Consider the following 26,663-nt stretch of genomic DNA (forward strand, 5'->3'; position numbering starts at 1 on the left):
TGATTTTAATAAATACTTTATTTGGTCTATACACTAAAATGCAGCCAAACAATAACAATGACTAAAACAATAACCTGAAACCTGCCGTGTTCAGTCAATATTCAGTTTGCCATGCAATTTCTCTATTGAGAGACATTCAGCAAGAAGCTTACAGCGCTCGTCAAAGACACACAGCATTTTCAAGCATATACCGAACAAAAATACATTCAGCACGCAACAATTTCAAGGTTTTACTGAGTTACAGTTCATGTAAGGAAATCTGTCAATTTTAATATATTTATTAGGGCCTAATCAATGGATTTCACATGACTGGGAATACAGATATGCATGGGCCTCAGGATCTCATTGCGGTATTTCTGGGCATTCAAATTGCCATCGATACAATGCAATTGTGTTTGTGGTCCGTAGGTTATGCTGCCCATGTGGCACTCTGTTCATAACATTGACATCAGCAAACAGCTCTCCCACAAGTCCCAATTCACGTGATCGAGAGGCCAGTTGGACGTACTGACAAATTCTCCAACGTAGGCGGCGGCTTATGGTAGAGAAATTAACATTCAATTCTCTGGCAACAGTTCTGGTGGACATTCCTGCACTCAGCATGCCAATTGCATGCTCCCTCAAAACTTGAGACATCTGTGGAATTGTGTTGTGTGACAAAACTGCACATTTTAGAGTGGCCTTTAATTGTCCCCAGCACAAGGTGCACCTGTGTAATGAACATGCTGTTTAATCACCTTAATAAGCCACCCCTGATTATCTTTTCAAATGAGAAATGCTCAATAACAGGGATGTAAACAAATTTGTGCTTATGGAACATTTCTGGGATCTTTTATTTCAGCTCATGAAACCAACAATTTACATGTTGCGTTTATATTTTTGTTCAGTGTATATATTTTTTTACATCACAGTTCAGTGCCAAATGTGTTGCATTTTAAACCGAAGTAGCTCAAAAGAAAAAGTTACATTTTGCCATATTAAGATGAAAGAACCCCCTTGACGCAACGCATGGTAGACAAACAGGACTCTCAGTGTTTATAAGCATCATTTCACGGTGATGCATAGCTGCCTCACACAGCGACGGAACTTAAACAAACAACCCAAGAAACGTGCTGCTTTCCAAGCTAATTTCCACATCAAAACGCAGCACATCAAAGGCAGGCCTCCGACTTCACGTGGTAAATTCTTATAAGTCCGCAATCAATATTTAATTAAGCGTTCGACACAGTGGGTATATTTCATGTTTGCTGTACGATCCTGTTTAATGGGAAACCTAAGACTAAGTGTGAGGTGATGGAGGAGGAGAGGAACTCTCTCAAAGAGGGCTGAGGGAGACCGAGAGCATGAAAACCTGGGAAGAATTACAGCAGTCTCTGTTTGCTGGATCCATGCTGGTAGCAGCTCCTCCCCATACCTCCAAAGACCTGATTAATACACTTATATCAATCACCATGATCTCAACAGCTATCTCATCCCCACTGACAAACAATGAGTTCAGGAAATAACATGGGAAATGAATCATGGGTATGAAGCAGGAAAATATGAAGCAGGTATTGCGTTCACCAAGCTCAATTTCTATAGCGCCTTTGAAAATATATTAAAGCGTCCGGTTTTCTTTCAGCATGCATTTTCTCTTGTAGACCTTCCACCCCAATAAAGTGCCAGTTGTGTATAGGTCTGAGGTGAGGTAGAAGCAAGACTGTTTTGTTATTGCTGAGCAAACATTTATTGAAGAGGAGACCGATTCCAAAATAGCAGGAATAAAAAGGCATTATGGCACGGGCACATTCTGGCATTTCAACTCTTGGAGAGCGTAAGAGAAGGGTGCCTTAAGGAACAAGACAGCATGGTTTCCTAAACAACATGAGCATGTAGAATAAATGAACATGGAACCAAACAGGTCAACATTTAAGTATACACATCAAAAATGTAAAAAAAAAAGTATATTTTATTTTCAGGCAAAACCTGGATTGTAATGATCCATAAAAACACTCACTCACACACACACAAACACCCACCAACTGCATTCCCACTGAATAGCAATAATGGTTAAGAATCCCTCAGTCGAGAGGTAGAGTCCATGGATGTATAACAGTCCCAATCCAGCTACAGCAACCCAACAGAAAAGGCCATTGGCTGGTTCGAAAAAGAGAAAGTGAACGAATTAACTTTAAGTGCCAAATCTTTTCACATGTCCCTTGTCCTTCCTTACAACCTTGTGCATGTGTGCTGGTGGAGCCCTGTGCTGTCCAAAGTTAAGGTAACAATCATTAAGTTTGTCCACTGTCCATCATGGGTGGGCAAAAGCAGGTCTTCATGTTATTGGCCCAGAGAAATGTTAATCAATAATCCAAAATGTAAGCTCCTGTGTCCTTCTTCAATTGGATAGTTGTCTCTCATCATGGCCAATCAGAGCACTTTGAGAAAGCAGATTTTAAGATATTTTATCAGTCATGACCTCACAGTGTCAAATGTATAACAGTCTGTCTGGTCAGACTGTGAATCTGTGCAAAGGTCCCACAAAAGCTGTTCTATTGCTGCCTTCAAATGCTCCTCTGTAGTGGGAAATTACCACTTGAATGACCCTCCCAAGTCGGAATTCCAAGTGGGAAAGTCAGAGATAGGGTTTGATACTAGAGTTTCCAAGTTGTGACTTTTCATCACTGACATTTCACCTTTTTAACCAAAAGATGTTAAAGCGAATACATTTTTGACATTGTCAAATGTATCAATGTACCTAGTTTTACAATATTGTCAACTTTACTCACGGTAGCTAACTGGATGATTACATAGATCATCTAGCTTGCCATTGGTTGAAGAATTGTTCCAGAGTTACTTCATACTGTAAAGTTTCCCAGTTCCCACAAGCACTTGAAGGCAGCATTTGTTCTCTAAGGGGAGCTGAGCTTTCTGGCCTTCAGATTCCCTGGATCTGGATGAGAGAGGAGACAAATTATTCAAGCAAACCCATCAAATGAGCTACATGGCAGTGGTGGAGGATCAAGAGTACAAATGGCTTTAGAAACCTCTTCCCCTGTACTGCAACCATACCTCCTCGTCTGCTGTGTCTCAGAACAACGTGCAGGTTGGGGAGTGGGATGAGGCTCTTCTGTCTGCGACTCAGGTTCTTCACCAGCCTGTTTGATGGAGTGAGGGAGAGTATAAAAGAGGTTAAGGTGAAGGACGGGACACACTAATGAACGTTGGCCGTTCACGGCGGCTTTGTGCGGTAGATTACCTGCTGGGTGTTGATGAACATTGGCCATTCAACATGCAGAATTGTTAAGAAATTAAATGAAAATGACAGCCGATAGGATGGCCACCTGCTCCTTTTAACCATTTGCCTGCGCGGTCAGTTTTGTCCGTAAGTCTTTACACCGGCTATATTAGGTTCCCTAAGTTTACAAATCGGCACAGAGCCCACATAAAAGCCATGTCAAATAGGGTTCTGCCATTGGCAACCAACTTCACCACCAGGCATATGAGACGACACACTCACCAGTGGCCTTCGCTGTCCTCGTGCTGCAGCTGGATGACGTCACCGCTCTCGATGGCGAGGTCATCTGGGCCGTCGCGTGGACATTCAGCCGAGGCCTTATATCTGCCTGGAGCCTGGGAGGACAGAAACACGTCTGTTAGACTGGACGAAGGATGTGTAGCGGTGTATCCTACTAGAGGACACCTTTTAAACATTTAGGAGCCTCGAGAGGTTCCTTTCGGTATTCTGATAAGCATATCTAAAAGGCTGTGGGTGAGGAACGAGGCCACATGGTATGCAGTAAGTGAGAGTGGTTGTACTGGTGTTGTGGAGAATCCATCGCACCAGCTGAGCAGTGTCCTCCTCCTCTGTGTCTGACTGGTGAGAGGGGTCCTGACCTCCACCCCACTCCTCCAGACCCAGACAGATGTCCATTGTGTGAGGCGTGCCGGGCCTGCCTGGAGATGACAAAACACACGTTTGTTTTGCGTCAAATTTTTTGGCTTGTTCCTCTTATATGGTGCCAGAAATAACCAAGGTAAATACTTGGTAACTGTAGCGATAAATGCCCATTCAAATCCTGGTGTGCGGCACTTACGGACTCATTAACAAGACGGTAGAGTCAAATGATAATATCAGTAGCTGTGCCTTTTCCCCCAGAGCTCCTCCATACACCCGGTGCTCTTTCATGTGAAACACCTGAGTCTTTAGGGAATAGGGATCGCAATATATGCCTAAATAAATCCAATATCAAGTCAAGGGAGTTTCATGCATCACCTCTCATGACCCAATCACCATTATTACAAGTAGTTACCAGGTATCTACATGATTATGTTATGGGTACATGTCTGAGGGAGTGGTGTACTCACTGTGTCGGTTGCGCTGGTGATTTGGGGAGAGGGACTGTGGGTCTGGACTGCTCCTCCCTGACTGTGTCCTCTGAGCTGAACGACGCCCTCTGCTGTTTGCTGTGGGGAATGACACAATGAACGAACTCCCTAACCTCATCAGACATGCTCCAAGTAGAAGCTGCCCTTAGCCACAGATCAGCTTAACGTTCCCACATTCTAACCTTTAACCGTTTAAAGGGGAACTGCAAAACTGATCTGTGGTTAAGGACAATTTCTACCTCAAACTCATCTCGCACCACAATGATGATCTTTCAGACAGCAGCCAAAAGGCCCCACGCCAAGCAACAATGTGACCAAGTGCAAATCAAGCTGACACAAAGACAGTGTGGGCTCTGGCCTGGTACACAGCTGACACATGCCGGCGCACGGAAAGATATGGTCTCGATTTATCTAGTTCCTGGTTCATCAATGTATCAGTTTGTCTAGATTTTACAAGCCAAATAACTTAAAATCATTTGAATTTAATAACCTCTCAAAATGCGAGCCCCATCTAAGAAGCAGTTGTCATGCTGAAAGCATGAGGAAATCAAGATAAAAAAAAAAAATGTAAGTTAAAAACATCCAAACCTTTGATTGTTTTTGGGGCATTCCATGCAAAATTGCAAATCCCATTCAAAGATGGGTGTAGTCATTTTGGGTAGCATGTCTGAGATGGAAGGTCTGCTGGGACATCAAAAGACATGAGGAAACATGCGTCTGGTGAATGTATGAGCCGAATGGAGACGCCTAGTAAAGGAGAGGCAGATGACGGTCAGTATGCAAACACAGCAGCCTGGTGGGTGGTTTAGGTCAGCTGAGCCATGCCAAGCCGGGCCGGGGCATGCGGACCTGGGCTGAGTTTACCACTGAGCGTCAGGATGGGTCAGTGGCGCTGGGGGCGGGGTCTGTTAGGGGGGCGTGGCCGGGGGCGTTGCCGGGGGCTTCGAGGGCGGGGATTCCGGGAACGCAGACACACAAAGACATCGGAGGACAGCGAGACAAAGTCCAGCCCCGAAAGACAGCCCGTATGAGCCCCTCCGGACGGCCGCACACCCCTGCAGGGGGGAGGGAGGGGAGGACAGCAACCAGACAGCTAAGGAGAAAGCGGGGCCTTCACACACACACACACACCACACCTCCTTCTCCTCCTCATTTCCCAGCTTTATACCTGCTTGTTGATATGCTCCCGCAACACCATATATCATAACCATCTGAACAGCTCACTGAACTGCCTGCCACACTCACACCAAGTGGGGAGCTGCTGTGACAATTGAGGGGTGTCCTACGACACCCAACAAGACTGACCTCTCAGACATGGGCGGAGAACGTCGGATGTGGTCTGGCATCTGGATGTCGACACAACGCTCATCTGAGAAAAGAAGCGGAAGAGGAAGAGGCAAAAGGATCGTTAGAAACAAGAGAGGGAAAGGGAGACCTAGTCAGTTATCCAACTGAACGTACTCAACTGAAACGTGGCTCCCCGCATTTAAGAGGAAGTTCAAGTTAGGTAGGTGCATTAGGTAGGTGCAGGCTAGGACTATTGATCTGACATGAGGTGAGTTAAACCAGCTCTTTGCGGAGTCTGCTTTGGAGAGCGATGTGAGTGACGTCCAAACCTTTGAGGAGTTTCTGCTGGTTGGTGAGGATCCTCCGCAGCTCCCCGAGCCAAGCTGTCTTAACCTCCACTGTGGGAGCCTGGGAGATGGAGAAGATCAGGACAGATTAGAACGCAGCCAACGTATAGTAGGAAACACACTTTTCTTTGCATCTTACAGGCATGATTTCAAAATGGCACTACAGTAGCTTAACACATACTGTACCGTAGCAATACATTACATGAAGTTGTCACAACAAATAACAGAACAACACACAGACAATGATCAAGCCATTGGGTGGTAGTTATTGTCTTTGTCCTTGTTCGGAGAACATAATGCTGCATGAATAGCATCAACAGTCCCTTCACAGCAGGGGTGATCCTTACCTGAACGGCGTACACCTCCTCCCTGCCACTGTACCAGATCTCAAACTTCTTCACATCTCCCTTGACGTTCTCTGTAATCCCCACCGCACTCATCTGCCAGGACACACACGCACACACAGTCTGCACCTGGGGCCTACAAGGACATGCCACGCGTCACGTCGGTCACACTTCAGCTACATGCTACATGGCCGGCCGGCCCGCCGACACACACTCCTCCGCCGTGTGAAGGTAAGAAGCTCTAGCGTACATCAAGAGGAGAGCAGCGGGTGGTGATGCCATCCGTCACGCCCCGTAAACATACACGCCCCGTAAACATACACACACCCTGACACACACACCCACTGACGCCTTGACACGCAAACCAAAACAAACATCCTTGCGACAGGGAGCATGTGTCAGAGTGTGCCGCCTACACACACACCTTGAGACAGTGCTTGAAGCTGTAGGAGGGGGTCTTGTCTGCTCCCTCTCCATGCTCCTCCCTGCACTTGCAGAAAAGCAGGGCTCTCTCATACAGGAACAGGTGTCTCTGCGTGGGCTTGAAGCGGGCCAGCTCCTTCATACGGGTGGGGCCTTTCTTATGGCTGATCCACACACTGAAGGAGCCCTGCATCAGCACCCGGCCCAGGTCACACAACTCTCCCTGGGTGGGGGGGGGGGGGACACGGGACAAAACACAGGGTCAGAGATACAGGACAGCACACTGTGTCACACAGACACACACAGACACAAAGGACAAGTCACCTGGTAGCCTGTGATGGCTATCTGATGCATGGAGTCATTGACTGACTTGAGGAGGTGGAGCATGGCTGCTAGTGCCGCCTGTAGTTCGGAGGTCCCCTCACAGCCTCCTGCACTGTACTTCAGTAGCTCCTAAAGCGCGCACACACACACACACACACACACACACACACACTAATGTCTAGAGATCAATATCTGGTAACAAAGAAATCCTGAAATTCTCCAGCTGTACCTTAAAATAATAGCCCTTGTGCTGCATGTAAGATGTTCCTTATTTTGTCAGATAACAACAGAGAATCACGGGACAGAAAGTGGGGAAAACTTTAACCAGACAGGATTTCTCTCTAGTTTAATCTGTAATCCTTCACCTCCTGCCTTCAACTCATTGAAATAAATGTCTCTGTATAAGGCCAGGTTATGTCACAGTGCTGCGAGCACCGACAGAATGTTGGGGACGTTGAATTATGATAAAGTTTCAGCTAATAGAAATGCCGCAATATTGGCACGGTGTGCTGCGTAGAAGCGTGTATGTCGGCCAGTTTCACTAAGGTCTGACCTTCAGTAGTAGCTGGTACTTGGTGAGGCGTTGTACTGGTTTCAGCAGGTAAGAGTCCAGACCCAATTTGTGCTCCAGCTTCTTCTGACACTCCTGTAGAATATGGCAGGGAGATATTGGGAATGTGTTACGGTTATAACAACAGTGAACCTAATATAAATAATCTATCATTTTGTGCTATTAAAATAACAAATATGTCTGGTATTGTGGTGTAGTAGTAGTGTCGCTGAGTACAAACATTGGGCACGGATAGAAAAAATAAACATGACCTGAAAAAAGTCACAGTCCGAGTACTGCCTCCATAGTGACTCTGAGCGAGGCTTATTCTGACAGTAGCACTCGTACACCTTGAAATTTTCCTTCTGGAAATACACACATACATTTCCAATGACACACTGTCCATGCCAGACTGTGAAACGCATCAGACATGTTCCAGGTAGAAGTTCTCCTTAGTTACAGATCTAGGATCAGCTTTACTTTCCTCAAATCCTTTAAAGCGTACCTTGTACCTATGTTTGTCCTGTGTCTTCCTTGGGTGCTACAATTCATCGTTTTTTTTAAATAAAACATAGCATTTTACGCAACCTCTGCCAAGGTAAGCGGTGTTTGTTAACGGAGAAGGAGCAGCCCTGTCATATAGCACGGCAGAGCTTTTTGTTTTGCAGGTGATGCATAGAATGCAATTTTCTATTTTAAAAAAACTATCGATTCCAACTCCCCCTAGCAACTCTCTAACAATCAGGACAGGTAAAGTCAAACAACTGATCATTATAAAAGTATAGTGTGGTAGTGCATGTTGGAAGTCGTTAACTTCATGCTCCTTTGGAAAATAGTGGATTGCTCGGAATAATTACGTAGGATCGGATTACATAGGAGAACGTTTGTCAGAAACTACAGATTGAGGCACACAAAGATAATAATGCCTTCACCCAGTACAAACATAGGTAAAAGTTACACCTTATATTGACATTTTTGCTGAAGTATCACCTGACACCGACTCGACGGAGTCGAAGGTACACGCCGCCAAAACTCATCGCCACATAACTGAGTATCGTGGAGTTGAGAATTCTCAGCTGATATAGGTAAAGACATTCTTCAGAAACAACCAAAGACAAACTACCAGGGGTATTTAACTCTTACACTACTTGGTCCGGATCCTGCTGGTTCTGTTCTACCTGATAATTAATTGCACCCACCTGGTTTCCCAGGTCTAAAATCAGTACCTGATTAGAGGGGAACAATTAAAAAATGCAGTGGAACTGGCTTCGGGGTCCAGAGATGAGTTTGAGGGCATATAGACGTTCCTCACCCGCTCCAGAAAACAGGCCCCTACTCCCTCTGGGGTCTCTAGGCAGCCCTCCAGGTCATGGAGGAAAACCCTGTAGAACCCAAGAGGTCATGAGTCAGAGGTCAAAGACAGATAAGGTCAGTAGGTCGCACCCGAAACACATAGAGCAGCAAACACCATCACCACACAGGCCCCTATCCAGCACTCCTCCATAGATAATGACTAGCCACCCACACATCCATGCCACTGAGCCCCCAGTGTTTGCCAGTTTCCTCTCTCGTTGGCATAATCAAACGCTTGTTAGAGCAACTGGCATTTAACACTAGTTAGAGAGGCTCTAATTGGCTTAGGGCCTCATGCAGTCATCCAGTTTAGCCTTTCAGCCCAGCAGGGGAGCAATCCCAGCAGGCAGGATATATAGGAGGCAGACACAGCCACTCAAACAGTTGTACATAAACTAACTCACACAGCTGGCTAGAGGAAACTGGCTAGTAGCTACTGTACTGGAGAGATGGTTGTTTTTAAGATGGAGCAGTAGTTCAAAGAGGTTATGATGATGAAATTACTGCTTTAATCTTAGTTCTTTGAGACTCCAAATGCCTATAGAAAAGATGACCGACTTCTCACAAGTCAATGACAGTGCTGATCTTTCCTCTTAACTACAGGAGATGTGTGTGTGTGTGTATATATATATATATATATATATATATATATATATATATATATATATATATATATATATATATATATATATATATATATATATATATATATATATAGAGAGAGAGAGAGAGAGAGAGAGAGAGAGAGAGAGAGAGAGAGATACACACAGTGCCTTCGGAAAGGATTCAGAACCCTTGACTTTTTCCACATTTTGTTACGTTACAGGTCTATTCTAAAAAAAAAAAAATGTTTTTTTTTTAATCCTCAATCTACACACAACACCCCATAATGACAAAGTGAAAACAGGTTTTTAGAAATGTCAGCTAATGTATTAAAAATAAAAAAACAATTACCTTATTTACATAAGTATTCAACACCCTTTACTATGAGACTTGAAATTGAGTTGAAATTGAGCTCAGGTGTATCCTGTTTCCATTCTTGATGTTTCTACAATTTGATTGGAGTCCACCTGCATAATTGAAGGTCCCCAGGAACACAGTGGCCTCCATAACTCTTAAATGGAAGAAGTATGAAACCACCAAGACTCTTCCTAGAGCTGGCCCCCCGGGCAAACTGAGCAATTGGGGGGGAATTGCCTTGGTCAGGGAGGTGACCAAAAACCCAATGGTCATTCTGAGAGAACTGCAGTGTTCCTCTGTGGAGATGGGAGAACTTTCTAGAAGGACAATCAGGCCTTTATAGTAGAGTGGCCATACGAAAGCCACTCCTCAGTAAAAGGCACATGACAGCCCACTTGGAGTTTGCCAAAAGGCACCTAAAAGACTCTCAGACCATGAGAAACAAGATTCTCTGGTCTGAAGAAACCAGGATTGAACTCTTTGGACTGAATGCCAAGCATCATGCCTGGAGGAAATCTGTCACCATCCCAACGGTGAACCATGGTATTTTACCCCTATTTCTTCCCAATTTTGTGATATCCAATTGGTAGTTACAGTCTTGTCCCATTGCTCCAACTCCCGTGCAGACTCGGGAGAGGCGAAGGTCAAGAGCCACGCGTCCTACGAAACAGCACTGCTTTTTGACACACTGCTCGCTTAACACCGAAGCCAGCCTCACCAATGTGTCGGAGGAAACACCATACAGCTGGCGACCAGTCAGCGTGCAGGCACCCGGCCCGCCACAAGGAGTCACTAGAGCGCAATGTGACAAGGACATCCCGGCCGGCCAAACCCTCCTCTAACCCGGATGACGTTGGGCCAACTGTGTATCACCTCATGGGTCTCCCGGTCACGGGCAGCTGCGACACAGCCTGGGATCAAACCTGGGTCTGTAGTGATGTGTCTAGTTTTGTGATGCAGCGACTTAGACCGCTGCACCACTCAGGAGGCACCGTTTTTTATTTTTAATAAATTAGAAGAAAAAAATCTAAACCTGTTTTTGCATTGTCATTATGGAGTATTTGGTAACTTTATGAGGAAGAAAAACAATTGAATCAATTTTAGAATAAGGCCGTAACGTAAACAAAATGTTAAGTCAAGGGGTCTGAATACTTTCCAAATGCACTGTGTGTGTGTGTGTGTGTGTGTGTGTGTGTGTGTGTGTGTGTGTGTGTGTGTGTGTGTGTGTGTGTGTGTGCATGTTTGCCCTTGCCAACTGATGTTTCCTTGCCTGCTGTGAAAGTTGTAGATCTCAGGCATGTTGCCAAACAGGACGTTCCTCTTACTGCGCAGGATGGGGGGCAAGAGCCCCGCGAGGGCCGGGTTCTCCATCTCTCCCCTGTAACCCTACACAATACGCACATATTCAGAATACAAAACTCACTGTAGTAATCCAGTAATAGCTGGGACAAACACTGCTGTGCTCTCACCAGCAGCACTGACAGCAGCTCCTCCACATAGACCCTCTCTGTCTCAATCAGCTCCCTCATCACGTGACTGTGGAGACACAGGGCCAGAGGGCCTCGTTAGTATTCTGTCTGAACATAAGGAATCAGGAAGACCACATCAGGAATATGTAGAGGATGAGAAGACGGACCGTTTGAGAAGGTCTGGGCTGTCCTCTCCTTCCAGGCTGGAGAGCATGGAGCTCCTATTCTCCTGGTAGTCATGCATCACCTCAATCTGGGACGGCCAGGACATACAGACAACCATTTTAATGCACCTTTATTTAACTAGGCAAGTCAGTTAGGAACGGTGGGTTAAATGCCTTGTTCAGGGGCAGAATGACAGATTTTTACCTTGCCAGCTCTGGGATTGGATCTAGCAACCTTTCTGTTAGTGGCCCAACGCTCTTACCACTAGGCTACCTGCCGCCCCTACATGGAGGGAATCCACCTAATGCATTTTCAGTTGCCATAACATTCCCATCATACATGTCATCATCACAGCCGCAGTGACGTGTGTGAACTGTTCTACACTAGACTTTCATCTTTCACGTCCTTCTTCGACCATCTCACCTTTCTGGAGGCGGGGCTTTTCCGGGACGTCCTCTTCCCAGGGAGTGACAGATCGAAGGAGAACTTCAAACCGTCGACACCTGCAACACACGACCTCTCAGCTGAACTCGATAACACTGTAGGTTTCTATGCTTTGACGAAGCCATGACGTGATGTACGGCACAGTAGTTAACACTAACATCACTCGATAGAGCCATGATTACAATGAGTAGATGCTTGCAGCGATTTGACGATGATAGTAGGTTTGAAAGGTCCTGTGGGACCAGGTTGTCCGGTCGTTGACCCCGGGGATGACTGTTGGTCCAGGGTTTACACTTGATACTTCTCTTCTGATGGAAGGCTAGTTAATCATTGGTAATAAGCAGCTTGCAGTGGAACTCCAATACTACTATATCCTCTACGAACACATCACCCAAAGTACTGTCTGGTGTAAATGGCTGACTGACTGTATCCGTTTGATCACGTGCTCCTCACATATCCTAAGACCAGCATGTGTGTGCGCGTGCACATTATCACACTAAAATCAGAGCCAACACATTTATCTTCATCTCCCCTCTTATAAAGGGGTTTCCTTCTGTGTGTGAGAAACACACCCACACGTCGCACCTCATTATTAATTGTGGGCGGTATGGCTAGCTTTGTTCAGCCCTGCCTGGAGGCGAGTGGGAGATGAAAGGGTCTTTGCCGTACGTGGTTCATATATATTATTACCATACAGTACACGGCTAGCATAACGGCTAACCGAGTATCCCCCAAGGACTGATTATAGTGCTGGGCTCTAACAGCTAGCTTATTGGTAAAGGTGGACCGCTAACTGAGGTCGAGCACAAAGACCCTGGGCTTCCTCATTACTGGAGCCTGTGGTTTGCTGTTTTGATTACTGCTTTGTGGCCTGGAGGATGGTGTGTGAAGCCCTAGGCTGAGGACACTGACGACACCCAGTACCCAGGGGAGAGGGACGGCTTTCAGGCCAGAGGCCAGGGGAGGGCTGCATACACAGGGCCTGGGAAACAGCAGAGCCCTGGGTGGAGGCCTAGCGGAGCTGGATAATTAAAGTGTGCTGTAAGCCTCTATAACCCCAAACAGTCAACTGGAGTCTGATGTCCTTTAATCTACTGTGACAAATGCTAATGAACTGTATCAAGTGTGATTGAATGTGTGTGATTGAGTGTGTGTGTGTGTATATATTCCACTGCCTCCTCTTACCATGTTTGGGGGAAAAGAGTGGGGACTTGGAGCGGGGCGGGCTCTCTGCCCTGGGGGCCACGAGTTGGATGGGACGGACGTGTTTATCAGCCAGCTTCCTCAGACAGACCTGCCTGTTGTGGATCATCTCCTGCACCACCGTGTGCTTCTCAAATATTTCCCCTATCTGGACCTGGGGAGGATGGAAGAGGAACTTCATTCATATCAACCCAAAACCTGTTTTGAGTGTTATAGCCTTTATGCAGTCTTGAAGGTTGCCTGAAGGTACCATGACCAGAAATGAATGCTTGTATAAGTCCTGTAATATTAGATATATTAAGGGGTGATAGAAAACATTGAAAATGGATTATACACAGATGGGTCAGGAGAAACTTTACAAAGGGGGTTACTCTTTAAACCATAAGGCTGTTTGTCAATGTGTGACACTGGTTGGTGTTTAACCTGTATCTCTGGGGTGAGGACAGACTCAAAATCCACAGCCAAGAGGTCAGGTCCTGAGCTGAGGAGAGACGGAGCCCCCTCCAGGAATCTGTCTATGTCCTTCAGAGCAGCCTGGGCCCCCTCCTTAGACTGGAACTTATCCACCAGCTGCTGAGCCAACAGGTAGGCCCCATCGTCACACCAACTCTGGGCCTATGGAGGGGATAAGACAACGATGTCCCACCGACCAGTCATATTCGGATATACAGTAGCACTTGACAGAGTATCAGCGTGGTTATTTGTGTATGATGTTAGATTTGTACTCATCTGTGTGCAATAGTGTAAACAGTGTGTGTGTGTGTGTGTGTGTCCTCTACCTGGCCGAGGCGTAGCAGCAGCCGGTGGGCCCGGGAGAGGTGTGCGCGTTTCACCCTCAGAGCATTACTGAGCGTGTCACAGCGGTGACGTAGCTCGTTGCCACGCTGCAAGATCAGGGCCATGGCATAGTGGTGACTGGCTGCCAGCTGGTGCCCATGGAGGATGATGATCTGGGCACTGACCATCTCCTCCTAGCAACACAACCAGGACACCACAGTCAGTTACATACAACAAGACATGGCATACAGGAGGCCTACATACACACAGCATCACAACGGCAAATACACTTCAATCCGAGCTACACAACCAATTGTCACGGCCCCTCCTCTGCAGTGCAGGGGCGGTTCCTCCTGCAGGCAGAGGAGGGTCGTTACTGATTGGAGTCACCTGGGCTCAAAGTATCTTCCTCCTCCTCCGTTTTGCATAGTTTTCACTCAGTCATTCACACACACAGATTTATGCATCCCTGCACTTTACATACACCTTACATTATGATACTTTCACACCTCATTCCTTTTTCTTTGTTTAAAGTTAATAGTTTTGGTTTACAATAAAGAACCTTTTTGATTGGCCTATTGTTCGCGTCCCCTCATTTTTGCCACAGGCTATGAGCCGGCCTGTGACACAATGCTATTACCAAAAGCACGAGTCCCTGAGAAGACAATCTCTGCCAACCACATTTTATAGTATGTGTAACCCTGGTCCATTGATCTGATCAGGGAAATGTCCCCTAGTAAACACTGACCTGTGCGTGAGCCTCCAGGATGTCCAGGTCTCTGAGTGTCTGCTCTGTCTGAGTCAGCTTCTCCCCTGACGACGACATCTCTCTCTCCTGGGATGCCAGATGCTCCAGAGACAACTCCATCTGACAACAAGAGAGAGAAAGACATTAGTTAGAGACGTATACCCCTCCCAACTTCAAAACGTCCCATCCGATCTCAAATTGAACTGTACACCACGTGTCCTCCCTGACAATGAATCAACCATCATCAATTATGCAATTGATCAGTCTCACCTCATGGAAGCGATGTTCGTATCTGAGCAGCTGTAAGTACTGTTGCAGTTTTAGATGATGCTTCTCAAAGAAGCCGTCAAAGGCTGACTCCATGCCCCTCAGCTGAGCTAGTAGCCTGAAGACCAGAGACAGAGGTTATAATAAAAAAAAAGACCTTTATTTAACTAGGCAAGCCTCCCTTATCCCGGACGATGCTGTGCCAATTGTGCGCCCCCTATGTGACTCCCAATCACAGCCAGTTGTGATACAGCCCGGGTTTGAACCAGGGTCTGTAGTGACACCGCTAGCACTGAGATGCAGTGCCTCAGACCGCTCCACCACTCAGGAGCCCCATGGCCACTCTTTAGGCAGACCGTATCATGATTATCTCTGAGGTTATATAAACACACACCTCTGCACAGTCTCCCAGTCCAGCCTGACATCCCAAAGTGAATCCTCCTCTCTCCCCGAGGCCTCCAGGCTCGCCAGCAGGTGACGACCCTCCTTTGATACTGACCGTATCGCTTCCTGTACAAGACAACAATGATCAAGACAGACAAAATGGTTATAAAATATCAGGGTGAACATGTACACTGGCTGTCAGTTAGTCTGCCACTGATATAGAATTGTAACATTATGATAGAGTCTAGTGTAAAACATAGTGATAGAGGACTCATCATAGATATAACCGATTTTAGCATGGACATGGCCATTGAGGGCTTCCTCCATTTTAAGGTAGTCAACTGGGTGGGGATTTCTATGAGTTGGGAGCAAATCAGCCAATGAAGAAAGGGAAAATCTATTACTTCAATGGCACTGCCCACAGACGGTATAACGGCACAGATACAAAGATGAGTCCTCTACCTCTATGGTGTAAAAGTGTTGCAGTATACCTTGAGTTTCCTGTACTTGTCAGTGTGGGTTGAGAGGAGGCGCATGATGGCGGTGCCCTCAGCTGGCAGTTTGGTCTCAGCCAGCTCTGTGCCAAATGCCTGCAGCATCTGAGCTATGTCCTTAACTGTCACCGCAAAGCTCTCTATGGCCTGGAGGGGAGCCAGAGAGCACACACACACACACACACACACACACACACACACGGAAGTCATCACAGTGTTTCTAAATGTATACTCTGATGTCATCACTCAGAACTGTGCAAACATACAGGCCAAGTTTGAATGTGTTTCTCTGCATCAGATATGTTGTAACAGAAGTGTTGGGGGTTCTGAGTGGCTGCATGGCGGATGCTATGTAAGTGTAAAGTATGTACTGTTCTTAGAACGATCCAGTCACTGTGGCAGTAGTTCAGGGTTCCACCAAACTCAGAGGTCAGTTGGTTCTCATCAACGTATCTCAGTAGGTCTGTCACAGAGCTCAGCATCACCACCTAATAAAGGAGAGCTACAATAAGCTGCACATAATCGACTGTGTGTCGTTTGAAGAAGCGTGCGTAGTACATGAGATGCCGATGCCGTGTGGTGAAGTGTTGGATTTGGCTTCTGATCTGCCTTACTGGCATCTTGAGCATGAAGTCCTCCTGGCTGAAACGGAAGCCCAGGTCTGTGACGGTGCGCTGGAAGAAGCTGGTGGGTCTCAGCACCAGCACCAGGTGGAGGTTCCCAGGGAAGGAGGCCTGGAGAGGGACACAATCACACCCCCGGGGTTGGACAGTGAGCTCTGACCTTTGACAATTCCTGGACCATGTCTTTACCCAACACTACGCCAGAGTCTGTTCACACTTCTGGATGCATAGAGGGATAGGCAGTTGCCAGCATCTGTCACTGACGGGACATATTGACTGCACTAACAAGCAATCATCCGCAGTCAGACAAAGCAGGCTGCCCACTGTCAATCAGATAAGGAAAGCCAGACATATCCTGCGAGCTAGTGCCTATCACAGGTGTATTACAGTTGCAGTCATTATCAAATGGATTCACTAAACAAGAGCAGATAGTAGGTAGTCTATTTTTTTAGGGATGAGGTGATTTTCAGAGTGATTTCCAGCGTCAGATCAGAAGTAAAGCAGTAGGCTAAGGATGAAAATCTGATGAGCTAAATGAGCACAACCATTTTTAATCACACGACTGCAGTGGTGAAGGTCTGCTAACTAACAAATGGGTTTGGTTCACTTGAAGTTGCCAGCTGTTAAAGCGTGAACATGTGCAGCACAGAACATCGACATAAAACAGTGGGAAATTGATTATTCCCAAAAAGACCGTTGCATTCGCTTATAGAGCTCTTTGACATTCATTTGTCCTATCTAAATCTAGCTTCAGGCTACCGCAAACATAAACTCTGCCCTTCAAGCTCAACATGCTAAAAAAAATATCACTGCTCGGTTTGCATTCATATAAGCAAGTTGTCTTTCTCGGTCTCACTGCATGACTAAACTCAAATCAGGCTCTGCACCGCAGTGCTACGCTTAGCAAGCTGATGTCAGTGACCGATGCCGCATTCACTCTGCCCACCCAAACTCAAGCACAACTATTTTAGCACGTAGTCAAACTATGTAATAAGCGCGTTACCGGGCTCTTCCGTGTCCTGTGCAATCCTCGGCGCTGGCAACTCTCAGCCATCGTGTTAACAGCCATTTATGCGATAAGGCTAAAACCTCGCCCGTTCCGTCGCTAACAAATTGGTGCCAAGTTACTCGGCCCCTCTACTCCGCTGCATCAACGTTGCTGCCACGAGGAGATGGGTAGCGCTGTCTTCAAGCTCTCCCTTCCTCTAACCTTCTCGACTTCCCGCTCTCCCTCATTTTCTGCCGAAATATAGCGTCATCAGGTAAATATCCAAGTAGCGGAGTGCTGGCTCTGCATTTTGATTCCCTCACGACGGGACATTATTGTCATACAGTGAATACATTACAATTCATTAATAAAATAATGTATGCGCCATAATAAACGGTGACAAAACAACTGCAGTATTTTAATGAAAACCGCACAAGAGACCACCACCCCGAAACAGCAGGAACTGAGTGGGGATAATTCAGCACCATGGACAACTCCCCAATCTGACGTCTTCTGATAGTATTGATATTCGGAAGTTTTTTTTCCACAGCAGCAAATCATCCGTTCTTTAGTAGGATAGGGCCAGGCCTAAACTAGTATCGTTACCATACTTCCACAGTAGATTTGATTTGGTTTCTGACCTTTCTTGATTTCTTTAAAAAATATTATTATTTAGTGTACTTGTTTGACGTGTTATTATTAAGATTATTATTAAGAGCGAGTAACATAGGAAATTCGCAGCACCCTACAATAAGATCTGCTAAACTGTGTATGCGACCAATAACGTTTGATTTCATTTCCACATGCACGAGAGTGCATGTATGCACGCGAAAAAAATGCCATGACTTAACTTGCTCACCGCAATTCGGGCAAGTGCTGTTTTGATAGAGGTCCATGTATCCAGTCTTCTGTCTAAAATGATGATGAATTTTACACCTGGCTGTCTTGCTCTGCAAACACAAGCAAGCACCAAAAGTATTTGAACACATGTACCTTTCACTGAACAAATGTATACTTTTACTGATAAAATGCACAGGTATAGTACCTAAAAACTCTGATAATATGCTAAATTCATTTGACAACAAATTATATTTTTTTGGTACAGAAAGAAGGACCACAGAGTGAATACATTAGATATGTTTACAGGGACATTCATCGACTCTTGTGACCTGCACTCATCCAATGATATGATCTCTCCTCCCTAGGGTATACCTGCTCTGAGCTGGCACAGAGGACATCACTAGGGCATCGAAATAGATGATAGGATAGGGAGCATCTAGTGCCATCTGTGCAAAGAATTCTAACTCTGGACTAAAGCAGGCACACACTGCACTGCAGAGAAAGAGAGAGTTGTGAGAAGAGAGAGGGAGGGCTACAGAGATGAATATTAGGAGGGAGTGTAATATGGTGGTTCACCCACCGAGGTATGAGGGTGAGGTATGTTAAGACTTTGGCTAAAGATTCCTCCGGAATGTCGCTGAAAGCCGAGTATTCTGGGAGGGTCACGATCACGCTAGAGTCCTCACCACGCCCCCCTGCGAAGAAAAATGATTTTCATAGGAACAATCACACTCAACAATGTGTTAAACAAGGATATTACGTTCTTTGCGGACGCCTCATTCAAATAGTCAACACATGTTGGATTAACTGAGCACAGCGGTGTCAGTTTCAACATGTCACTAGTACTTTTACAGCTCGTAGACGCCACCTGAATCTATACAACCAATGTAAACACAGTTCAGAGGTTATGAACCCTCAGTAGTGGGACAAGACTAAGTAAAGAGCCCCCACCTGACAAGTAGGCCACCTGCTTCTCAATGTAGCCGTCCACCTCCTTCATACTCATAGAGACTGACACTTCTGTGGGAAGGGGGGGGGGGGGAGAGAGAGATTAGAATAACAGGTCCCAATGAGGCCTCTTTCAACCTGTCACACAGTGGTTATCATTCAAAACTTGTCCCATAAGAATGATGAAATAGCAGAGAGAAATACTGCCACCCAGTGGTCATATGTAAAACAACATTACAGTAGTAAGAAAAGTATCAGACTCTCAGCTGTTTGGTTCAAGTAGGTCAATCGTTCTGAGGTGGGTCTGGACCCCTTCTATTCACGGTGTCATCCAGGCTAGAACAGCAGGAGGCAGTCACTATACCTCTCCATGCCCTTCTCTCGTCACCAGGTGAGGCAGCAGGAGGTCATATACTGTTTACACTACAGGAGGCTGGTGGCACCTAAATTGGGGAGGATGGGCTCTTGGTAATGGCTGGTGTGGAATGGCATCGAATACGTCAAACACATGGTATGAGCTATCCTCCCCTCACCAGCCTCCTGTGGTGTACACCAAGCTGTGGTGGCAGGCAGCACTGACTCACTACTCATTCCACAATGTTGAAAGGACTCTACACTGCATGTAACATAAATATACAATGATATAGTGGGATGATTGAAGCCACACTGAAGATTGAGTTTGAACTCCACTATCAGGCATTATAGAACTCTAAAGTAAAAGTTGTATATAGTCATATATAATGCTCTGTGGTTGACTAGTTTATGCAACCGATCAGTTGATTCACATACACTCAGTCTCCTTGTGAATAAAACACAGTATTAGTAAATATGAATAGGATTTCATACACGCAGAGAGATGCAGTATAAGGAGAGAGAGAGAGGAGTTGTGTAGGGAGAGTGAGAAAGAAAGATATGCAGGGTAGAGAGAGAGAAAGAGGGGGGAGACCGTGTCGAGAGAGGGAGAGTGTGTCCTTTTCCACATCGATGTCGTCGGGGGTAACAATGTCTGTCGGGGAGTCAGTGAGTGGAGGGGTAATGAGCTCTGCAGATCTCTGGCTTGAGTGTATCAGAGAGCTTGGAAAGGCCACATATAGTACTCATAGGCAGTTTCTAAATAGTTCATGGGGGGGGTAGATAGTGGATGTACTCCTGGACACACTGCATCACTTGTACAGCTGACGTCAACAATGTCTACTATGCAGCTTCACAACCAATGATTTTGTCATCCCTTAATGCGGCACAGCATATGACAGAAGATGCCATTTGTGACTGTATTTTAGAGGTAATCTAATGAGAAAAGGTGAAAAATCCTTTTCAGGCTACCATTCCATATCGCTCCGGCAAAACGCCAACGCCCACTCCTCTCCACGTTGGGTCTGGATGTGCCCCCGCCAACGCCCACTCCTCTCCACGTTGGGTCTGGATGTGCCCCCATCCCCAACGTCTTTTGGAACGCAAAGACATTCTGAACGTTCTGATTGGTCTCTGAAAACGATAGGTTGGGCCAGAGCCAGCCTACGGACTTTAACCCAATCGAACATCTCTGGAGACCTGAAAATAGCTGTGGAGCGACACTCCCCATCCAACCTGACAGAGCTTGAGAGGATCTGCAGAGAAGAATGGGAGAAACTTCCCAAATACAGGTGTTACAAGTTTGAAGCATCAAACCCAAGAAGACTAGAGGTTGAAATCGTAAAGTAAAAGGGTCTGAATACTTATGCAAATGTGATGTTTCAGTTTTTTCTTTTTAACTGGTTTTGCTTTGTCATTATGGGGTATTGTTTGTAGATTGATGAGGGAAAAAACAATTCAATCAATTTTAGAATAATGTTGTAACGTAACAAAATGTGGAAAATGTCCTGGGGCCAGAATACTTTCTGAATGCACTGTATGATAATAGGCAACCAAAACAACTCTGAGAGACTTAACAGCGAACACACTGCAGCCGCCTTGCCTGCTCCTTACTGTAGGCATTATACTATACAGAAGAGCCGCGGGAAAATGCTTGTGCTGCAGGCAGGCTGGCTGCAGTGTTTTTAATATGCGTGCTAGTCTGTGATCCCAGGATGAGACTCTGCCACGGCCCCTCTCCAATCAGCACTCTGCACCACTCATCACATGGTGTAAACCACTCGGTCTCTGCCTGGCATGCTAAACAAGATGTCTGCACAACACACCCAGCCTCCAAATCACGCCTTCTATTTTGCAGCCACACAGCTAGTAAATAAATATTCCCGCTGACTTGATTCATCAAAGCATCCAAGCACCAAAGTCTAGTCAGGTGACTTCACTGAGTAGTGTTTGCTGCTTCAAAACGCAAATAACCTGTGTTTGTTCTGCCCTGGCCCAGAAAATGGTATTCCCCATTAAGCATAAGTGGGTCCTGAGACAGACTCCCAGACAGCTGGACAGATTAAAGGCTCAGGGTAAAGCAGGGCTGGCCAGGCTGTGGCCAGGCATCCTGTCCCTCCTGATGACATGTGGTTGATCTGTGATAGTCCTGTGTCCTTTGCTGAGAATTAGCCAACCTGCAGTAGCTGGCACAACTTTCTTGTAGTAGTCCAACAAGATTCTGGTTATTTTCCTCCCTCTATTCCCGTGCTCATTTACTCAAGAACCCCCACCCCCCCCCAAAAAAAATAGATGATCATCAACAGAATTTAAATAGTTGTTCTCTGCAAAGAGATTGAGTCATTTAGACGTGAATGGGACACATTTTGCCTAGGTAAGACCCTGACAAGAAGGGTGCCACACAGCCACTCAATTTCAGTGCCATCACACATGACTGGCACTGCCTGTGCCATGAGGCCAGTATGTGGGCACACTGGGCGGGCTGATGAGGGCAGAGACTTCTTCCTTCAGCCAACAGTCACTGATGTCTCAGAGGCTACATTGTGTGGAGAGAGAGAGTAATATACTGCATACGCTGTCCACAGCCCTTGAGACATAGGGAGACAGGCACACACATGCAGTCATTCAGGTTTACACAAGCCGCACACACACACACATTTTTTACAAGGGCCATGACTGTTTTGAAGTCAGCAGATATTTCTTTAACCATCCAGGGCTTTCAGCGTTAAGGGGATTATAGTAGTGGGCTATTGAGGGAAAGTGTTGTCGGAAATGACTCACACAACCATCTGGGCTCATGTGAACGTGATGTGTCTGATTTATCATCTAGGTTTCAAGCTGCTCTTTTTTGCCCCAGCATCAATATGCAGCAAAGCTAATGTGGGTGGAAATAAAATTTTATTTGTGATTTTCTGTTGTGAACTTGGACAGATTTTTATAGCTCAACATCTGCACATACATTGCTTACTTTTTATATGAAACACACCTCTTACCAATTGGACAACCCCCCTTCCCAGCGGAAGTACAGGGACAGGGACAACCCCCCTTCCCGGGGGAAGTACAGGGACAACACCCCCTTCCCGGAGGAAGTACAGGGACAGGGACAACACCCCCTTCCCGGGGGAAGTACGGGGACAGGGACAACACCCCCTTCCCGGGGGATGTACGGGGACAGGGACAACCCCCCTTCCCGGGGGATGTACGGGGACAGGGACAACACCCCCTTCCCGGGGGAAGTACAGGGACAGGGACAACACCCCCTTCCCGGGGGAAGTACAGGGACAGGGACAACACCCCCTTCCCGGGGGAAGTACAGGGACAGGGACAACACCCCCTTCCCGGGGAAAGTACAGGGACAGGGACAACCCCCCCTTCCCGGGGGAAGTACAGGGACAGGGACAACTCTCCTTCCCGGGGGAAGTACAGGGACAGGGACAACTCCCCTTCCTAGGGGGAAGTACAGGGACAGGGACAACTCCCCTTCCTAGGGGGAAGTACAGGGACAACTCCCCTTCCTAGGGGGAAGTACAGGGACAACTCCCCTTCCTAGGGGGAAGTACAGGGACAACTCCCCTTCCTAGGGGGAAGTACAGGGACAACTCCCCTTCCTAGGGGGAAGTACAGGGACAACTCCCCTTCCTAGGGGGAAGTACAGGGACAACTCCCCTTCCTAGGGGGAAGTACGGGGACAACTCCCCTTCCTAGGGGGAAGTACGGGGACAGGGACAACTCCCCTTCCTAGGGGGAAGTACGGGGACAGGGACAACTCCCCTTCCTAGGGGGAAGTACGGGGACAGGGACAACTCCCCTTCCTAGGGGGAAGTACGGGGACAGGGACAACTCCCCTTCCTAGGGGGAAGTACGGGGACAGGGACTACTCCCCTTCCTAGGGGGAAGTACGGGGACAGGGACAACTCCCCTTCCTAGGGGGAAGTACGGGGACAGGGACAACTCCCCTTCCTAGGGGGAAGTACAGGGACAGGGACAACTCCCCTTCCTAGGGGGAAGTACAGGGACAGGGACAACTCCCCTTCCTAGGGGGAAGTACAGGGACAACTCCCCTTCCTAGGGGGAAGTACAGGGACAGGAACAACTCCCCTTCCTAGGGGGAAGTACAGGGACAGGGACAACTCCCCTTCCTAGGGGGAAGTACAGGGACAGGGACAACTCCCCTTCCTAGGGGAAGTACAGGGACAACTTCCCTTCCTAGGGGAAGTACAGGGACAACTCCCCTTCCCAGGGGAAGTACAGGGACAGGGACAACTCCCCTTCCTAGGGGAAGTACAGGGACAGGGACAACCCCCCCATTTCCCAGGGGAAGTACAGGGACAGGGACAACTCCCTTTCCCAGGGGAAGTACATGGACAGGGACAACTCCCTTTCCCAGGGGAAGTACAGGGACAGGGACAACTCCCCTTCCCAGGGGAAGTACAGGGACAGGGACAACTCCCTTTCCCAGGGGAAGTACAGGGACAGGGACAACTCCCTTTCCCAGGGGAAGTACAGGGACAGGGACAACCCCCCCTTCCCAGCGGAAGTACAGGGAAACTGGTCAGTAAACAAGCTAGCAGGGCTCCACAACAAAGCAGTGCCAAAGATGGTTTACCAACACAATCCTACTAGTCCTCTACAGAGTAGAGAATCAGGTTTACTACAGCGACAAATCACCACCATCCAGGAGCAGTACCCAGACTGAGTCCAACAAACTGTCACTACATCTCCAACGAAAATAGCCCTTTCTTCCTCATGTACTTGATTCCAATAGAAACTAAAGGATAGAGGAGAATGGTGTAAAAGACATGGGCACTGTTTATCACCTTATCTGTCTTCTGTAGCGTCTGGGCCATGACAGGGATGCAGTGCCACTCGTTTTCATGATTTCATTGTCCAATCTGTCCATCTGGCTGCCCTTACAGGATTCATCCCCCAATAGAGGAATGTATCGATTATGACTAGACTTCAAAAAGCTGCGAGCAACCATACAGAACTCTACCGTGATACCAAGATGTGGAGTGTACTTAAAAATATCTCCTCTGTGTATGATTGCTATGGATGAAAACTATCCCCCCAGGGTTTAAAAATAGCACATTAATCCCTGCATGGCTACATAGGGTCCCACTGCTGGATGCAGCAGAAACCATCCAGTCAATCACACACGATATAGACCTTAAACTGCCACTATGCTTTAAATAGTTTCTATTATGACACTGTTATGTTTCCATATACCACACTTAACATTGCATTATATGTCTCCATATACCATGATATGTATGCCAGTGAGGGGGGGGTAAGGGCAGTACAGGAGTAGTACTCACGCTGCAGTGTGTTCTCCAGCTGAGAGCCAGCCTGCAGAAGGCTATGGTAGCAATCCATTTCTCTCTTTGGCTTCTGCTTCTGCTCAGTCTCCACCTGCAGTGAAACTGGGCCCATTCCCTTGCCCCCCCCACAGGGCTGGACTGGCCCAGTAGGCCTGGTGGTGGATAACGGCTGCTGTCAAGGCCTCACATCCTCCCGACTATCCTACGGTCCTCTCCGCAGTCCAACTCCACTTCCAGGTGGAGGTAGAGAGGAAGCTTCAGCCCACTTGTCCCTGGAGGTCTAGGGATCCAGTTCGGATGCTCCCTGGGGCTGGCTCGGGAATCCTGAGTCACCTTGAGCCGCATCGAGCGCATCCACAGAACCACACAGAGGAAGAAGTGGGGAAGTCCACACAGAAAAATATATGGTAGGTTTTCTGGCTACTGTGTACAAGGCAGAGTCCTGTTGCAATGAAGCACTTCTCCCTCATATATATACACACACACAGACAGACAGACAGACAGAGAGACAGAGAGAGAGAGAATACACACTCACATGCAGAGTCCAGAGGGGGAGTGCCTTGTTCTAAACTGCAGCCGCTAACCCGTAGTGAAATCCAGTCTGCCTCGTCAAAATAAACACTGCCCCATCCGTATGGCCACTGGGGTTTCTCGCCCACTCTCTCTCTCTCTCTCTCTCTCTCTCTCTCTGTGCCCTCCCCTTATCCCTCTCCGTCTGGGTTTTACTGCGTCAGCTGTCGCTACTGAGGCACAGTGGCTCCAGTCCTGACACACTGCCAACTCCCTCCCAACCTTCTCACTCGCTTAAGACTCCTCCTTTCTGTTTTCCTCATCTTAGTGGCCATTAGATTCCTGTAGCAGATTGTGGGCTGATGCCGCACAGCACTGAATAGCTGACCTAATGCATACAGTATCATGCTGGGCTATCGGACACTAGAGTCATTCCATGTCATTTCAGCAAGCCATGACACCGACCATCCCAGATTGTTCTGAAATGGTCTTCTATGGTTAAAAACATTAGCATTTCTGCAACATTATTTTGTTCAAATATAATTTGATCTCTGACCAAATTGGCCATTTTAAATGTAATGGACTAATTTATTTAATAAATACTATACCTTACATCCGATTTGGACTGAACTTTTTTTCTAACAATGAGTAAGACATGAGGAATCAAAAACAAAAAATGGTCAAACACCACCCACGGAACCCCCACACCAAACAACGAGTATACAGTATCTGTTCTCTATGGCTGACAAGTAGTATGGAGCTGCGGTTCAGAGCATTGCGTCTTCATCCCATGTAAAGTATTCCTACATTCTGATCATACCAGGTTCTGACCACTAGATGGTGCTGTTCTTGCTATCAAGTGATACATTTTAAGAATCCCCCTCAATGTTACAGTGAGGGGAAAAAGTATGATCCCTGCTGATTTTGTACGTTTACCCAATGACAAAGAAATTATCCGTCTATACTTTTAATGGTAGGTTTATTTGAACAGTGAGAGACAGAACAACAAAATACAGAAAAACACATGTCAAAAATGTTATAAATTGATTTGCATTTTAATGAGGGAAATAAGTATTTGAGCCCTCTACAAAACATGATTTAGTACTTTGTGATTGCCAACAAGGGTTTTGCTACCGAGGTCAGACATCTCTTGTAGTTGGCCACCAAGTTTGCACACA

At 46.8% G+C, this 26,663-nt stretch overlaps 1 protein-coding gene across 1 annotated transcript; it reads right to left on the minus strand.

The window, feature by feature from the left end:
* LOC135526332 (proto-oncogene DBL-like) lies at window positions 1-25,595 on the minus strand. The gene is given in 32 exon segments (XM_064954621.1): window positions 1-2,932; window positions 3,052-3,137; window positions 3,500-3,612; window positions 3,824-3,936; window positions 4,348-4,409; window positions 4,411-4,446; window positions 5,674-5,737; window positions 5,985-6,063; window positions 6,350-6,442; window positions 6,771-6,992; window positions 7,094-7,222; window positions 7,647-7,739; window positions 7,916-8,008; window positions 8,956-9,025; window positions 11,227-11,342; window positions 11,426-11,492; window positions 11,593-11,678; window positions 12,014-12,093; window positions 13,220-13,391; window positions 13,661-13,852; window positions 14,017-14,208; window positions 14,763-14,882; window positions 15,033-15,147; window positions 15,424-15,539; window positions 15,905-16,054; window positions 16,279-16,395; window positions 16,522-16,641; window positions 18,378-18,468; window positions 18,939-19,053; window positions 19,310-19,378; window positions 24,973-25,308; window positions 25,511-25,595. Coding segments are annotated over 31 exon segments (3,327 nt in total). The 5' UTR covers window positions 25,088-25,308; window positions 25,511-25,595; the 3' UTR covers window positions 1-2,891.
* Between the last annotated feature and the right edge of the window lie 1,068 nt (window positions 25,596-26,663).

The sequence above is a fragment of the Oncorhynchus masou genome, chromosome 32, assembly GCF_036934945.1.
Source record: "Oncorhynchus masou masou isolate Uvic2021 chromosome 32, UVic_Omas_1.1, whole genome shotgun sequence".
NCBI classification, from domain to species: Eukaryota; Metazoa; Chordata; class Actinopteri; order Salmoniformes; family Salmonidae; genus Oncorhynchus; species Oncorhynchus masou.